The 15,862-nt window shown below is 42.1% G+C and overlaps 2 protein-coding genes across 4 annotated transcripts; one reads left to right on the top strand and one right to left on the bottom strand.

Annotated features, from left to right (window-relative positions):
* Nucleotides 1-276: 276 nt before the first annotated feature.
* On the bottom strand, nt 277-7,262 carry casp2 (caspase 2, apoptosis-related cysteine peptidase). 2 transcript variants are annotated; one of them, XM_023792783.2, is made up of 11 exons: nt 6,629-7,262; nt 6,045-6,198; nt 5,364-5,519; nt 5,158-5,251; nt 4,987-5,078; nt 4,644-4,823; nt 4,294-4,422; nt 4,110-4,200; nt 3,601-3,789; nt 3,402-3,511; nt 277-1,919 (listed from the first exon to the last, which is right to left on the bottom strand). In XM_023792783.2, exons 2-11 carry the CDS (start codon nt 6,195-6,197, stop codon nt 1,785-1,787), a joined length of 1,329 nt encoding a protein of 442 aa, XP_023648551.2. In that variant the 5' UTR covers nt 6,198; nt 6,629-7,262; the 3' UTR covers nt 277-1,784. The 2 variants fall into 2 exon arrangements, with proteins under 2 accessions (XP_023648551.2, XP_023648552.2); XM_023792784.2 differs by having other exon boundaries at nt 5,158-5,230; nt 6,629-7,261.
* Nucleotides 7,263-9,236: 1,974 nt separating this feature from the next.
* On the top strand, nt 9,237-15,705 carry rap1gapl (RAP1 GTPase activating protein-like). 2 transcript variants are annotated; one of them, XM_023792766.2, is made up of 19 exons: nt 9,238-9,757; nt 9,904-9,936; nt 10,057-10,147; nt 10,235-10,270; nt 10,356-10,403; nt 10,559-10,750; nt 10,842-10,939; nt 11,125-11,203; nt 11,465-11,518; nt 11,741-11,824; nt 12,805-12,905; nt 13,418-13,547; nt 13,651-13,821; nt 14,189-14,260; nt 14,423-14,509; nt 14,620-14,775; nt 14,894-14,989; nt 15,180-15,211; nt 15,451-15,705. In XM_023792766.2, exons 1-19 carry the CDS (start codon nt 9,687-9,689, stop codon nt 15,548-15,550), a joined length of 1,731 nt encoding a protein of 576 aa, XP_023648534.1. In that variant the 5' UTR covers nt 9,238-9,686; the 3' UTR covers nt 15,551-15,705. The 2 variants fall into 2 exon arrangements, with proteins under 2 accessions (XP_023648536.1, XP_023648534.1); XM_023792768.2 differs by lacking the exons at nt 14,189-14,260; nt 14,423-14,509; nt 14,620-14,775 and having other exon boundaries at nt 9,237-9,757.
* Nucleotides 15,706-15,862: the final 157 nt, after the last annotated feature.

Here is a 15,862-nt window from a genome sequence, read left to right on the forward strand (position 1 = left end):
GTGACGGCTTTAAGATGCACCATGTAAAACAGCAGCATTAAGCGTAAAATGACAGCAGGGCCACCAAGAGCAAAGCAGAACAGCTGAAATGAAGAGACTAAAGTAATACTCTGGCTAGATTTACCACTGAACAGAGAGCAGCAAGGCAGTATCATGCCTTCCTGTGCACATGAGAAGGTAGACAGCGAGCACAGCAGGGGACCTGCGCATCCCAGGGGCCAGCAACGGCTAACACTCACATGATGTGTTTTACAGAAGAATGACCGCAAACACAGCTGATTCAAATTTCATTTATTAAAAAATAAAAATACAAACACCATGAAAAATGCATCTTGACATTTTGGCAGACACGTAAATCAGGAATTCCATTAATTTCCAAGTTTTATACCCAAACAACTGCACCCTGCAGCACCATCAGCCCAGTGAAGACGGCATGGAGGCAGTAAAATGTGATATGGCTGCTAACTTAATCTTCTGCCCTTTGCCACTATAGAACGTCTCATCACCCAGACCGTTGCTCTCAAGCACATATACACAGGCTGCTAAAGGCTGCAGCAAAGCTCTGCACGAATCTGTTTATCTGCACCATTCTCCTTCAGAATCGCAGCGTCTCACTAATTCCACACCTCCCCAAACCTTCAACTATATTGAAACAATCCGGACCTACTGTCTTATAATGAATGTACAGTAACCCTTCAAGACACATGCCGCAGAGAATTTTTTGGCATTTAACAGAATATAATACTGGAATGTTTAAAATAACAGACCGGATATGCCAGCAGAAATTTTTCCCCGTCAAAGTCTGACCTGCTTACAAAAACTGGTAACCAACATGACTGACTCCAAACAGCACACTTAATGCAAGTGTTTCTGAAGTGATATTAATGCCTCAACAGGGGTTAAGGATATAGCAAATGAAGCATTACTCTAAATCTTTATGTATGGGGAGGGGCAACTCTAATATAGTGCTTTAGCCTTTCTAATTAAACTTGCAAAGGTCTGTCAGGACCCATTTCTCTGGGGTGCAGAGGACTGGCAGAAAAGGAGTATTCCTTTAAAAACAGAACTAAAGGGGAGGAAAGACTCATTTGCAATACGCCTGTGGCCTCGGAGGGATATTTCAGACACCAGAGGAGGTTCTCACCCGTCTCCATTATCTGTTTTGATCCCTTACCGTGCATTCGCACATTTATTAAATTGCATGCGCATCTCTGTACGCGCCTGTGTGAAATCAATACACACTGGAGCGTAGCGCTTACCCACACCCAATTAAACGGAACTGAGGCACATTTCCCACTATGTCGATAACGGAGCGCCGCCCCGCACACTTTCCAGGCGACACTCAAGCTTAAGACTAGCTGCTGCCTAGTCTTCCCAGGGCCATTTATTTAACTAGCCGGTCATTTCCGGCTTAAGTGCTGTTGCATCCTAAATACTACATTGATCCAATTTCACACATACAGCTTAAACGCCCAGAACAAACAAATAATGGATGTATATAAACAGGGTATAAAACCAAAAAACCATCAGTTAAAAAAAGTTATTTGCATAAAATGTTTTTATGTTATTTTAAAACTCATATGAACACCTCAAACTTGTGATGACAACGGGAAGATGGTCGATTGGAATGAATGCGAGCTGGTATGTTGTGAACCACCTTTGGACGCATGTCACTTCACTGCAGAGATTGGCTGCATTGTGTAGAATCATCCCATCCAGATCCCTCCTTGTCTTCAGCTCTCCTTTGAGGGCAGAGGGATACCTAGGACACACAGTGCGGCGAGTCACTGCTCGGGGTAGTACTTGGGGAAGAGGAAGAGATCTTTGCACAGGGAGCTGGTGAACTCTGACATCTCCTTGCAGCGGTGGTACGTGGTCCCAGGAGCGTAGCCTTCCCTCTGCTTGATGCAGGCGTTCACCTGTGGGGGGGACAGCCCAGCTCAGGACGGATGGCGACATACAAGTTGGCTGATGGCTTTAACACGTCAGGGAATGTTGGGTCGGACATGCAAGCATATGATTAACAAGGTGGTAAAATACCACTGACTGTGCTGACAAACTGAACCTGATAAGCTCCAAAAATACACACATACATCAAATGTTTCCTCTACAGATTTCACACAGCTATTCCATGGAAAACCCAGCTTTAAGAATATTCCTACCAGCAACCTGCAGACTGAAATTAGCATTTGTATCTGAAAATGTCCATCATACGCGCCACCCTGAGATGTTTATTGGGGCCGATACCCAAAAGGCGTTTTTAAGTCACATCCAGCTTCTTTTCCTGTTCCCAACATTCTTTAACTGAGGCAAAATTGTGATGGAGCAATCAGTGAAATTTACATGCTTCAACTGGACTGAGCAGGCTCTACTGTGGCTCAAACCCCCACAGCTACAGGATGGATTCCTCTCCCTGGTTCTGCATGTCCAGCTTTCTTTCCCTGCCTGGGTTTGTCAAGATTCCCATTCAGCAGACAGCCTGCAGTTTACCCTGTCCATCCTTTGGCTCTGACCAGCTCTACACCATACAAGCACATGATAAATGGATGGGTATTTCTATAACATCCAATTGTTTTAGTACCGGTTCTTAATTAATTAAATTCCTCTAATGGCAAAAGTTACATATACTGTACAGTAGCTACTATTTTCAAATTTCAGAGTACTAGTTATGACTGGAAGTTTGATTAAATTCTCTCATGCTGTATGTGTGCACCTCACTCAGTTCAGCCATCTCACCATGCTCTCATCTACTGTAACTATCGACATAAGTAACTTGTTTTAGAGCTCTTTGGCTTATCTTGTTGCTACTGTAGTGTAACCAAACATAGGGAAGTATAGTATATGGGAGTATACTGGTTGCCCATTGATAAAAATGTACTGATTATATTTGTGACTATATTAAATGGTCAGATGATCTTGACTCCCTTAGGTGGCAATACTGAAGGGTGGCGTAATGATTAGCACCGCAGCCTTACAGCTACACAGCAGTAGGTTTGATTCTCACCCCCGGTTGCGTGTGTGTCTGTTTATAATTGTTAAATCATGAAGACTAGATTTTCCCAATGTGATAGATGCCTGTTACTTATTAGCTTGTGGAGACATTTTTTTGGTCCCCACAAGTGTGACCTCAATTTTATAAAAATTTGTGAATGCAATCAAAAAACTAAAACAGCCAAAAGCCTATTTTTAGGGTGGGTTAGGGTTGTCAGCCAGGATAAGGGTCAAGTCCATAGAAATGAAAGAATATTTAAAGTTGTGTTGTAGTTTGCATAAAAAAGTAAAATAAGCAGCTGCTTAACCATGCAGCCAGCACTTCCTCAAATATAACTCCAATTGGACGTAGCCAGAGCTTAAAGATGTGGAATACAAAGCAGCGACCTTTATGGGCAAGAGGAAGATACCTGAACCAGTATGTCTGACAGGTGCGTGTCCTGCGTTCTCTGTCTCAAGGCCGTGTTCAGCTCCTGGATGTACCATGAGCCCCTCTTCGTGTTCCTCATCGCTGCTGTGCCTGCGAACATGGCGACAGTCAGTCAGACGGCTCTCTAGCAATCCTCCTTTGAGTTCATGTCCCTGAAACAGCCCCCTCCCCCGCCCCACCTTTCAGAGAGGCAAAGCCGCAGATCATGTCCGAGCGCTGAGGCAGTTTCACGCGCAGCCGCTCTCTGTCCCTGTCCTGGCTGACAGCAGTCTCCCTTTCCTCCTCTCTCCCGGCATCCCTCTCCTCACAACCTGGAGAGCACATTCGGTCCCTGCCATCCGCCTGCTCAACCCCGCTGTCCATCTCCTCTGGGGAGAGGAAGCGTAGAGTGAGCACGGGTCACATCAAAGGCTCCAGAAACATGCTTCAAATAAGGTGAAGCCGCTGTAAAATGATTGAGCTAAGGGTTAAAAAGCAGACTGCTTCTAGAGTTCACCTTTTCAACTCATTTCCTCACCCCGGATTTCAAAAATCAGGCTTTGGCAGGACAAAATAATAAAAGTTTAGGTTTCCATGACAAGCAAACAAAGCGGCACCTGATCGACTCAATTATGGAGGAATGTGTTCAGTACATTTTCCAAAGAAAAGGAAAATATTAAATAAAAATATTAGTCTGGCAACAGCGTACCTCCTCTGCAGGCTTGAATAAAGAACATTTTGGGCTTGTTCTGAAGCTGGGGACAGCGTGCATTGTCAAAAACCTGAAATACCCAGTCCAACTGCCAGAGAGAGCAAGACAAAAATGATATTTATAGTTCTGCGGCCTCTTGGCGACAAAGCGACTTGATATTTCTCATGGTTATCCTGCTCACCTCCAGGAGCTGACCATCTGTGCCATACACTGCCCCCTCCATACCATGAGACAGCAGGCAAACGGCACAGCTGTCTGCAACCTGGTGCTCCGGCCTCCCACGGAACTGCTCAACACACTCCTTCATGCCCTGGAGGAGACGCACAATGACGCCAAGTATACAAAAAGCGTAAACACAGGACAAGTTCCGAAGATGTGGTTAGTGACAGGGGGCTGTGAGGTACCCCACACCCATGAACAGGACAATTAGTTATATGTCAAACAAAAACTATAACTGAAGGGATAATTTACACCCTAGCTGTGGCATGTCATCCTCTCTTTTCACAGGGTGTTATGTGACGCTGGGTGTACCTGAGCTGTCAAGTTCCTGAACACCACAACTGAGAAGTCCAAATCTGCAAAGACTCTGCTCAGAACCTCTACATCCACTTCTCCTCCGACTCGACTGACCAGCTCGGGAATTTCACGGTCAAAAGTCACGTTACTGATGATGAGGGCCAAACCCCGGGGGCTAGAGACCATCTTGTATGCCTGTTCATAAAAAGGAGGGGAATTACAACCACAATATGAACAGGCAGGTAGGGGTAATACTAAACTGGGAGGGGCAGCACCTTCACATGAAGGTGCCAGTTCCCAGAAGTTTCTGAAGTGATTTAACTTTAAAAACCAAGCAGCTTTGGGAGATGGTGCTTGCCTGTTTGCAGTGAGCATCATAGAATCCCTTGGAACAGGGAAGAATACCCGTGATGACTGGACTGTCTGCATCTAGGCACATCTCTGAGGATTCTGAAATGGCACAAATTCATCTAACTCTGGCATTTATGTGCTTAACGCTCCTTCACCCCATGCTTAGATGTTTACTGACCATGAGTCCTGGCTCTCTTGATTCTAGCCGAGTCCTCCTGGGTGGGCAGCGGCAGGCAGGATTCCACGCAGTCCTGAAACATGTATGGCGGTACCTGCATCAACAATACCCCGGCCACAGCTGAGCCCTTCTAGGCACCAGACACTTGCCGTACTGTAGGCCTCCCCCCTTGAAATCAGAAACAGGGACATGCTCCCAGCACTCACCTCCCTCCCCCTCTTTATCTGGTCCATCAACATGTCATGAAGGTGCTGCTGCTCAGTGCCTCTCAGGGCCAAGCAGAAGCTGCTGAAGGCCCTGGGCCCTCTCTTTGGAAGCAGGGCCAGCAAACGCCAGCTCTTCTTCCGGGAGGTCTGCTCCGCCTGAGGTGAGAAACAAAATCCGCACAAAAACGTTAATACTGCGAATTACTAGAATTACAATAAGGCCTGAACAGGTTATGTCGTGCCACTGCTCATGTCTGTGTCTCACAACAATAACAAAGTCCCCTAGTGAACCATGCAGCACAACAGCAGCGCAGAGGAACTCATCCAAAGAGGAAAGCACTGCGACCGGGCAATAGAGGGGATAGCAGAAAACCTGGGGACAGCAGAGATGATTTATATAAAGATGAAATGCTGGCATTTCTCTACGTGATAAACATTAATGCCACGTGGTTTGGAGCAAAGAACATTAAAACCTCCTGGATCCTAATTATTCATGCATTATAGGTAGGGGGGGGGTCCCTGGCTCCAGTCTGTTTTTCATTTAGGGGTCCCTGGTTTAAAAAGGGTTGAAAAGCCTTGTACTATGATGTGAAGGCTCCCAAGACTCCTGTACTGCATAAGGGGCTGGAAGATGACCATATTTTGCTGAACTGGGGCAGGTGCCCTGGAGCGCCCAATTACCAGGATCCCCTCAGCCATTCCGTCAGTGAGGATGTCATCGGCCTGGAGCATCTGAAGCAGCTCCTCGTCCACCACCAGCTGGTTGCAGAGCGACACGGAGCATTTCCGCAGCGCCCGTTTTTCCTGTTCCTGCATGCCGCATTCGCCCAGCATCCTGCCGCCGAACATAAGGTCACCACTCACTTTTCACGAATGAAATCGGTATCAGGTCAGCGCTATCGAAAGCTGAGAACTCGCTTAACTGTTTACGAAAGGCAATTACAGAATTTCTCCAATATGCGGTTAAATTAATGTGGAGTTAATCAATAACGGACACATCGATCTATCTACTTAACTTCAAAGAATATCTAAGTAGGCCACGAAATGCATTATACTCATATTACTATTTAGATGTAAAAATTACAGCAACAGCTGAAACGTGGTATATGATAACTCAAAGTTAGGTAACTAAACTATGCACTCTCTGGGTGAGTGTACGCTGCTACAGGTGCACGGCCCATTTTTAAATACAGACTAGCTAATCACCCAACGAGAGATCATTTAAGACTACGTTAGCGAAAACACTATGGGTGAAATGCATTTACCTTCCTTGGTAGTCCCGCTCAAATATAAGCTTAACTTTAGATACTAAATTGTCATTTCAATAAAGTATTTTGTTGCTATTAAAACTGCAGTGTAGTTTAGCAACTCCCTTCAACGTTAAAAAAATACCAGTTTCTTGCAAAGAATTTGCTTGGAAATGGGAAAAGTGCACAAAACACACGAAATGCCACCAACTCTGTAGTTAAAAATTCCAGAGCAGCCTGCAGAAAATACCTGGCAATATTTCTTTTTCTAAAGAAAACCAACCCCTGAGCAGACGTAGAGATAATTCGAAAATGATCTGACTATTGTTACAAAACAATAAGTTGAGGCTGCTATTTAAAACAATAAAAAAAAGAATTCGGCTCGTTAGCTAAGTAAAAGCACTGACAGGCTAACATGATTAGCAGGTTTTACCAAAACAAAATAAGACAGGCGGAGAAGTCTACGGAAGAAGAACTATATATTTGGACACAATTTTGAACGAGAAGGACGAAAGATACTAGTTGCGTTTTTTACGTATAGGTAACCAAAATATTTTTCCTAAGTTAAAATAATTTGAGGTAACCTATCGTTCCAAACCTTCTTGCTACTTCCGCGCGATTATAAATCCACGGCAAGGTTGGAACACAATGATGAGCATGAGGTTCCGCCAATGAGGAAGCGGCTCCAGTTTGAGTTGCGTTTTGTGGACAAATTAGAGTCCCGGTTAACTGAAGATGGGTCTATGATTGGCTGGCACGGTCGATCGTATAAAATACTGGCAAGAGACAGGACTTTTCAGTCTAAGAAGTTGCTTAAATTCAGAACGCTGAAAATAAAGAAACAACCAATCGGAAATAGTAAACGTCATAGCCAAATACATAAAAACGTATTGAGTTAGACTGGTCCTGTGAAATGTTTCCATTTTTTTTATAATGAAATTTAAAAAGTGGGCAGACTAGCGGCATGTCTATGAAAAAAAGGCGCGTAACAGTAACATTGATAGTCGAAATAAAATTCCGGCCTGAATGCATTAAAATTGTACCAACAATGTTTGTTTAAGTGATTTTTTTTTTGAGGAAGAACCCGTCTGCGATAGATGACGGGCTCTTTGTAAATAGTATCATGCTTATGCTGTAATCACAATACTGGACTGCTGCGAAAGAAAATAGATAATACTTTAACAAATTCCCTGGAGGGAGATTTTTTCATTCAAGAAGTTTGTATAATAAAGTTCGAGTAGAAACAGTTAAATAGATATGGGGAACTGATGCCCTTGAATTGATTAATGCTGTAGCCTTTAAGTTTTATAGTCCAGGACTGTGGATTATAGTCTTGCTCCTGACTTGCTGTGTGTGGAGTTTGCATGTTCTTCCTTGTGGCTACAGTTAAATTATGCACATCAGGGTGAATTTTGACTGTAAATTGTGTGTAACTGTATGCATGTGTACATTGTGATGGACTGGCATCCCAACCAGGATGTCCTCTGCCTTGTGTCCTGTCTTTCCTAGGACAGACTTTAAGGTTCACCTTGATCCTGTATGACATCCTACTCAATTTTAGATGTATTATTTCATGAGCAGTTTCCCACAGCAGCAGGTAATATCTAGGAATCCTTCCAAGAGTAAAAGAAAAACCCTCTGGAAATTTATTTCTAGATGCAAGTTTGACATTTGTTCCAGTGTTCATTATGTACACAGCACATGTAGCTGAGAGTAGAAAGCTGAAGCAGCAATCCGAACTGTGCCATGGAAAATGGATGTATTATTTATTCATGAAACTCTTATCCAGGGTAGTGTATAAGCTCAGTTTGCCTTAATAAAATAGATTATCACAATACTGCTGATGGATTTGTCTATATCTGTGCATATGTAGCATCATGTTTTTTGGGGTGCTGTGTGGCTCAGCAGGTTAGTGGGCCTGTCAAAGGAAGGTCTTCGGTTCAGATCCCATGGTCAGCAGAGTGATTTTACCTTTAGGCTAAGGGACACTGTCTGACCGTGCTCTCTGAAATGTACATATGTAATCGTTGGGTTAATTCACTAGACTGCGGAATATATAAGACGTCTACTTTTATGTGCATAATTCATAAGTGATTCAAAAGATCTTTCTTCAGCATCTCTTCTTGTTCAGTTTAAGGAGACATGGTCCATCTGACTGTAACACAGTTGCCTCATATGTCCAGAGAAGTTGGTTTGACCTTTCACCACTCCTCTCTGTATGTGGAGTTATCATCTTCTTTCTCTGTATGGGTAGGTATTTTCCCCAGGTCCCCTGATTTCGATGGATTGTGGTCTTCAAATAGTCTTTAGCATATGATTCTGTGCCCTGTGTGGCACTGGCATCCGTTTTCCAGGAGTATGGCCTGTCTTGTGCCATTTACTTACTGGGATATGCTCCGGGCATGCTGTGAACCTGTGGTGGATAAACGGTTATGGAGATAGGATGGATAAACAGGGTCATCTTTCTGGGAAAGCAGAGAGACCCTACGTTCATGTTTTGGAGGGATCCGTTTAAAGAAGTACAGCTATTGTAAGGTTCCATGTTGTTATATTATTTACAGAGCTCTTTTGCCCATGTCAATTTATACTCTCCCATTCTTTTAATATAAATCTATTTGCTTTTTCACTTTCTTTCTCTCTCTCTCCCTCCTGCTGGCATGCTCTCCTGTCTCAGTGAGTGCTGTCAATAATTGATGATTTTTGCTGACTCAAAGGCTAACAGGTCTAAAATCAGATATTCACTTTGCTTCAGCTTTTTCTGCATATACCAATAATTGGCCTGCTACTATGTGTCTGTATACATTGAACACATACCCTGTTTGTTTATTTATACACCAATGCTAATGAATTTCTTATATATCTGTATACATCTGCATACATCTCTCATGGAAGTGAAAAGGTTATTTGCGTCAGTCTCTGGAACAGCGGGATACATGGAAGGAAGTAGGGAGATTAAACGAGAAAAGAGACAGGGGGTAAAGGACAGAGATTGAAAGGGAAGGAGATATTTAGTCAGTATATGCAGTGACTGACTGGCTCACTAGACGTCACAGTGTATCAACACCAGCACAGGCAAATGGACAAGGACAGAGAGGGCGAGAAGGTGTTTTCCAGAAAAAGAAGCTTCACTTTTGGAGCTTATGGCGGGTGAGTGAGACAACTATATTAAACTGATGCTTATAGGAATATAGTCTAGATGATATTTGCGTTTCATGTCATTCACACTTGTAAAACAGAATAATTTGGTATTAATGTAATACACACTTTTAACAGTTGTGCTACTTTGTCTACAGAGTGGACAAGTTCATTGGTACAGAAGAGGCACGGTAATATGCAATCTCTCTCTACCTGTATCTACCTGTGTAGCTGACTTTAGAATGCCAGCATATATACAGGGCTTGTTGACCTTATAGCATGCATGTCTGTCTAATGGCGTCTCACACCAGATCGGAGTCCATACAGCACAGCATATTAGACATTCTTGATCCCCCCCCCAATGAGACGAAACCTCTCCTTCCCGCTGCTTCTGGCCAGAGGGTAAGCGTCTGCTTTTTAACTGAGGATTCCACCACGAGAAGCTACTTCTATATCGATTGACGTTTGCTTCCCCCTTTTCTGGTCAAGGACACCGAGCTTTTTGAGATAATTGAAAAACTTCAGGTAATTCATAACTATCTGCTATGAATACCCTGGTAGCACTGTCCCCCTTTCTAATCAGTTTTGCTTTCGTATCTTTTTCCATTAGGGAAGTCGGCTTGATGAGCAGCGCTGTGAATTCCCTCCTCCCTTGAAGGTAGGATCCTTATAATGAAACATTCAAAATGTCAAACTCTGTGTGAGATGGTCATGCATTCATTTGCAAGAACTTGATTCCAAAACCTTAAGTGTTAGATTGCAGGTTAAATGGGTAGCAATGCTAAGATTTCCCTTTTTTTTCTTTAATCACAGCTTTTAAAAATTAGTGGGGTCCTCCCTTTGATCATTCCCCCTAAATGTGGAGGCTACTGGATAGATCCACCTTTGGAGAAGTTCGCTGCCATTAGTCCCAGCTTATGTAAGCCTGGACAAGCTACAGACAGTTACGATATCATGGAGAGAGACCTGGAAGCGAAGATCTACAGAGAGTGTTTCAGATCCAAAGTCAGTTCAGTGCTCTGACGTACTGATGCACACCAAAGTCCTATAAGCCAACACATGCACTTCTTGACCGGATCCTCTTCCTCTTTCCTAGTATCATCACTCATTCACAGCAGTAGATACAGCTCTAGGATCCCTCATTCTCTCTGTCTGCTTGGAGGAGGAAGAAAAGAGAATTAGAGTCATACTGAGGTTTGTATTAACGCTCAACAATTGTTATTTGCTGGCATCCTGCTAGGTTGCATGATCTTGAGAAGATATATAGCTCTATTGGACTACCGAATTCAAATCTTGAGTAATGTTAATTGTTCTTTTTGGTATGATAAAGGGAACCATTTTGATAGGGGTCTTTACACCTGAATCTCTTTATCTTGCAGAATGAAAGAATGCACGCTATATGGAGATTTTGCTGTCTCTCTCTTCCATCATTTCCCTAATGCTGTAGAGCTGGCTAAGGTATTTGAATATTTAGTTCTGCATATAGTGACATTTCTATTATTAAGAAGGTTGCACTTTATTTAGCAGCTTGCTAAAAAGCATGTCTGATGTCTTTAAGCAGTTACGGACTATGTAGATGTTATTAAAAGCAACTCTTGTTTGTATAATTAAGTTGTTTGCGACTCCTTTGAATTTGTTAGTAATGCATTTTTATTAGTGATTAAAAAATTATACAAGACAAAAAGGTAAGTAAGACTAACAGTGACATTTGATTCCTAGATGCTTTGCAATAACGTAACTGTGACCCGCTTTGAACTGGTCAGCTACCTCAAGGTAAGTTTTCTTTCTTCAACTAGTGCCCAACTTCCATTTCAATTAACTGAAAGTATCAGTTCACCTGTTTCATTAATTAAAAAAATAAACTAAATTTGAATATGCAAGTCAAACTACAAATCAATTGCAGACTATAAGTTTAATGGTGTTTTTTAATTTGTTTTCTTTTTCTGATTTGATAGTGTTTTGTTAAGAACTCACTTTTGTTTGTCTTCATTTCAGGCCCCAGAACTTATCACGGCATTTGACGAGCACAGAGTGTCACAGAACTTCAAGTTTGGTGTTTTATACCAGAAAGAGGGACAGGTAAAACACTGAACAACGCTGACTACAAAATGAGCAGGGCAATAGTAAGAGAGTGTAAACTCTATCTTAGTTGTAATTAGATCCTGGATTTATTTGTATCATTTGCTCTTGCGTACATTTCAGTTGACCTTTCACAACTCTGATGAACACCCTCGGTTTCAAACAACTTGTTTCAGAAGAGGTCAGAACAGCCCAGTTTTAGCTCCAGCGAGTAATTTGAAATCCACATTGACAGATAAACAGGTATCACAGGGATGATAAGCACCCTACATTTATATATATATATATATATATATATATATATATATATATATATATATATATATATATTGTACAGTGAAATGTGCAAATGCTGGTGAAATAAGTAAAAGCTGTTAGCTTGCTGGAGGCATAAAAGGTTTGCATTTTCATTATGGCTTTGCCTAACACAAAATATCAAAAATCCATGAATGGGTTTAAATATTTAACAATGCTTTCGGACAAAGTAGTTGTTGGGTCTAGAGTGACTTTCAGTTACCTTATTGAGTGTCACTGCAAAACAAATAAAATGCATGCCTCATTTATTTCCATTCAATGGTGGTGACAATGGCGGATGTATGCTTAGATCTGACTTTTAATTATGACTTCATATAAACCAGCAGTCTGCTGTAAATACGTGTTGCAGATCCATACAGTGTTGTTAGAGGCATGCTGACTCATTCATTTCTCATACACTTGCTGAAAAACGTATTTCTTGTGAAGAGAAATATTTCCATTGATGAATATTATGGCTACAATGTCAATTAAAGCATCCCACTGCATCCGTTCTCCTTAAGCATTCTGGATGATGTAGCTTTGGTTACGTCCACCTGAGACATACCTTTCTTCTGTTGTCCTCTTTATTGGTCTGTTGTTACTATACACATCTAGCCTTCCTGCTCTCTCCAAGCTCTCACACCACGGTGTTTGTTGTGTCTCCCACCCCCCCATGACTGTTTCAGCTGACAGAGAAAGATATACTGAGCAACAATGATGAGAGTGAAGAGTTTCAGGACTTTCTTTCCATTCTGGGGGAGACAGTTAAGCTACAAGGTTTTACCGGGTAATGAATGGCAAATGCTGTAATATGCCATAATCTCCAGTGCCCCTGTTTAACATAGAGTAGGTCTGCCAGGTTAATCGTTTCACCAGGTCTTGGGATGCTGGCCAAGCTCCTACTTCACTTTGGACAAAAACCTAAGGCCATCTGTACTGGTTTGAGGTTTGTCAGTGGCTTAAACATCTGTGGATGATCATGGCTGACACGTCTATATAGCTATAGCTATAATCTCTATTGTGAACATGTGATACTTGTTCATTTAGCTATGATGTCAGTTCCATTTTGTCTTCGGCCCCGGACATAGCAAATCAATATCCCATTGAAAAGAACAAAGAATAACAGAACATTTTTGCAGAAAGGCATTCGTAAAATATCCCTTTCAGCATATTATTACACTATAAAGAACCACAGAAGTGAAAGTGTTACAGCGAGGTCCCATGTTGTTCTCACCAGATATGGAGGGATATACAGGTAAGAGCTTTGTTGACCTTAATGGTTGTCTTTGTCTTATTTAGGTTTAGAGGAGGTTTGGATGTGTGTCACGGTCAAACAGGAAGTAAGGCCGTCTACACCTCCTTTTCTGGAAGGGAAATAATGTTCCACGTAGCTACAAAACTGCCTTTCACAGAAGGTGACACGCAGCAGGTCAGTTGAGGTTTCACTGTTTTCATGGAATAAGGCTCAATTTAAGATAAAACACACAATACAAATATTTTACTCAACATGTGTTGTCCTTTCTGTCTGTCAGCTGCAGAGGAAAAGGCACATCGGCAATGATATTGTTGCCTTGGTTTACCAAGAAGGTCAAGTCCCATTCGTTTCTGACATCATCAGCTCCCACTTCCTTCACTGCTTCATTGTTGTTAGGCGAGTTCACAGAGAAGATGAAGCTAAGGAGGGAGGAAGGGGGCTGTTTCAGGTGAGAAGGTGCACAAATATTTTGCAATTTGTTTACATGCTAGAATTAGGGCAGTGTTTAGTACAGTGGGTTAGTGCTATGTGCCCACATTAGGAATGTTGTGGATTCAAATTCCATGGTTGGTAGAGGAGTCATATCAGCGTTGGGCCGTTGAGCAAAGCTCTCATCCCCAACTGCTCCAGGGATGGTGGCCGATCCTCTGACCTACAAGCTCTCCTGATTTGGACAAAAGGGTCTGGTAAATAAACAAATGCTGTGTTTATCTTTAAACAAGTTTCCCACATAATGCATACAAATGTGCATGGATTTAAAGGCAAGGTGTTGAAAACACGTGCAGAGAAAACTGTAAACACTTCCTTACCAAAAGGTGTGCGTCACAGCCAGAGAGGACGTGCCCTCGTTTGGCCCGCCCCTCCCAGATCCCCCCACGTTCACGGAGGTAAACATGAATGTATTAAAAGTAGGCCATATGTAACCTAAATTACTCAGATCCACTGGAGTCATGTGTTGGTGAATCAATTATATAGAATTATTCCCGAACCCCTCAAAACTCTTAATATCAAATAATAAGACAAAATTCTCTCTTCCTGTTTTCTGTTAGTCTTCTCAACTGAGAGAATTTCTCCTTACCAAGCTTATCAATGCGGAGATATCCTGTTACCAGGCTGAACGATTCAATAGACTGGAGGTAAACAAAAAATAAAGATAATACTTCCTGTCTTTCTATATCTCCAGAAACTGCAATAACGCCCAGGATTATCATCTGTCTGATTCTAAGTCTGTGTTACCCACTCTTAGCTGCGCACGCGTTCATCGCTTCTTGAGGGACTCAGATCAGAACTGAGCGCCCAATCGCAGTGCATGCTGGGGGAATCGCCCCCTCAGGCCCTCTCACAGCCCGAAAGTGGTCGCGCAGGATCAGAAGGAGGTGGCAGCTTCATTGAAAACTTCAAGGTTGAGTTCTTCATTCTGACTGCCTTCTTTGAAAACGTCCATGCAATTTTAACCTGACCGCTGCTTAAAGTACTTCTATGCTTGCTTGCTCTGAAAAAAATCCTCTGCTTGATCTCAGAGAGCCATAAGGGTACGTAGCCACTCCTTTGACAATCTGGGGGTCCCAAAGAAGACAGTAGGAGGAGGTGCACAGAAGCCCAGGGCAACTCACATGGTATGAGTGCATCTGTCACCATGCACGCAGGATGGCTGTGCTATCATCATATGGTATTATGGACTAATGGGAATGGTGGGGTTTTACACTGTTAAAAGTTACATACAAATACTGCAGCCATTCATGCACCTTAAACTCAAATTAATTGCTTTTTAAGTCATTAATCCCTCACTTGATGATTCCTTTCCAGAATTCATTTTCAACAGAAAAAGAGGGAGAAAGGTGAGAACCATAAAGTACAATTTCTTCTGGAACAATGTTGATGTGGAATTTAAAGGAAATGGTGATTAAAATCAAATTTCAGTCTACTTTTATTTAAGATTCTTGCAGTGTAAATCCCTGTGGACCTTTGGTCTTACAGATCTCACGCTTAGTGTACCCAAGCCAACTTTGGCATTATAAGATGCACTATTTCTTGATGAGCAGATGTACTGACGTTCATGATATGCCACGTGTTTCAGTGAGTCTGCAAACAAGCAGTCGGGAAGCCACGTTCAGGTCAATGAGAGCCCCGGATCTAAGGATGCTAAAGATCAAAGCAGCCCGCAAGAAGATGTGTAGCCAGGAATATGTGTAGCTCTATTTTCTTTCATCTGTCATCACCCAGATGGATTTCGCATTGAGCTCTACAGTATGTATGCCGCAAAAATACACTATAACTCACAAATAAATCACAATATTTAAAGATTTGAGTTACTCATTTTTGTGAAGAATTAATCTGCAATTCAATTAATTAACAATTATTAAATGTATTACAAATTAATAATAAAATTTCTGTATTGAAATTCAAGGAATGTCAAGTTTATAATAAATGTGTCACTGGTTTTTTATTGTCAAAATTTGTATATATTACCTTAATTGCTACTTCTTTTA

This window comes from Paramormyrops kingsleyae, chromosome 9, assembly GCF_048594095.1.
Source record: "Paramormyrops kingsleyae isolate MSU_618 chromosome 9, PKINGS_0.4, whole genome shotgun sequence".
In the NCBI taxonomy this organism is placed as follows: domain Eukaryota; kingdom Metazoa; phylum Chordata; class Actinopteri; order Osteoglossiformes; family Mormyridae; genus Paramormyrops; species Paramormyrops kingsleyae.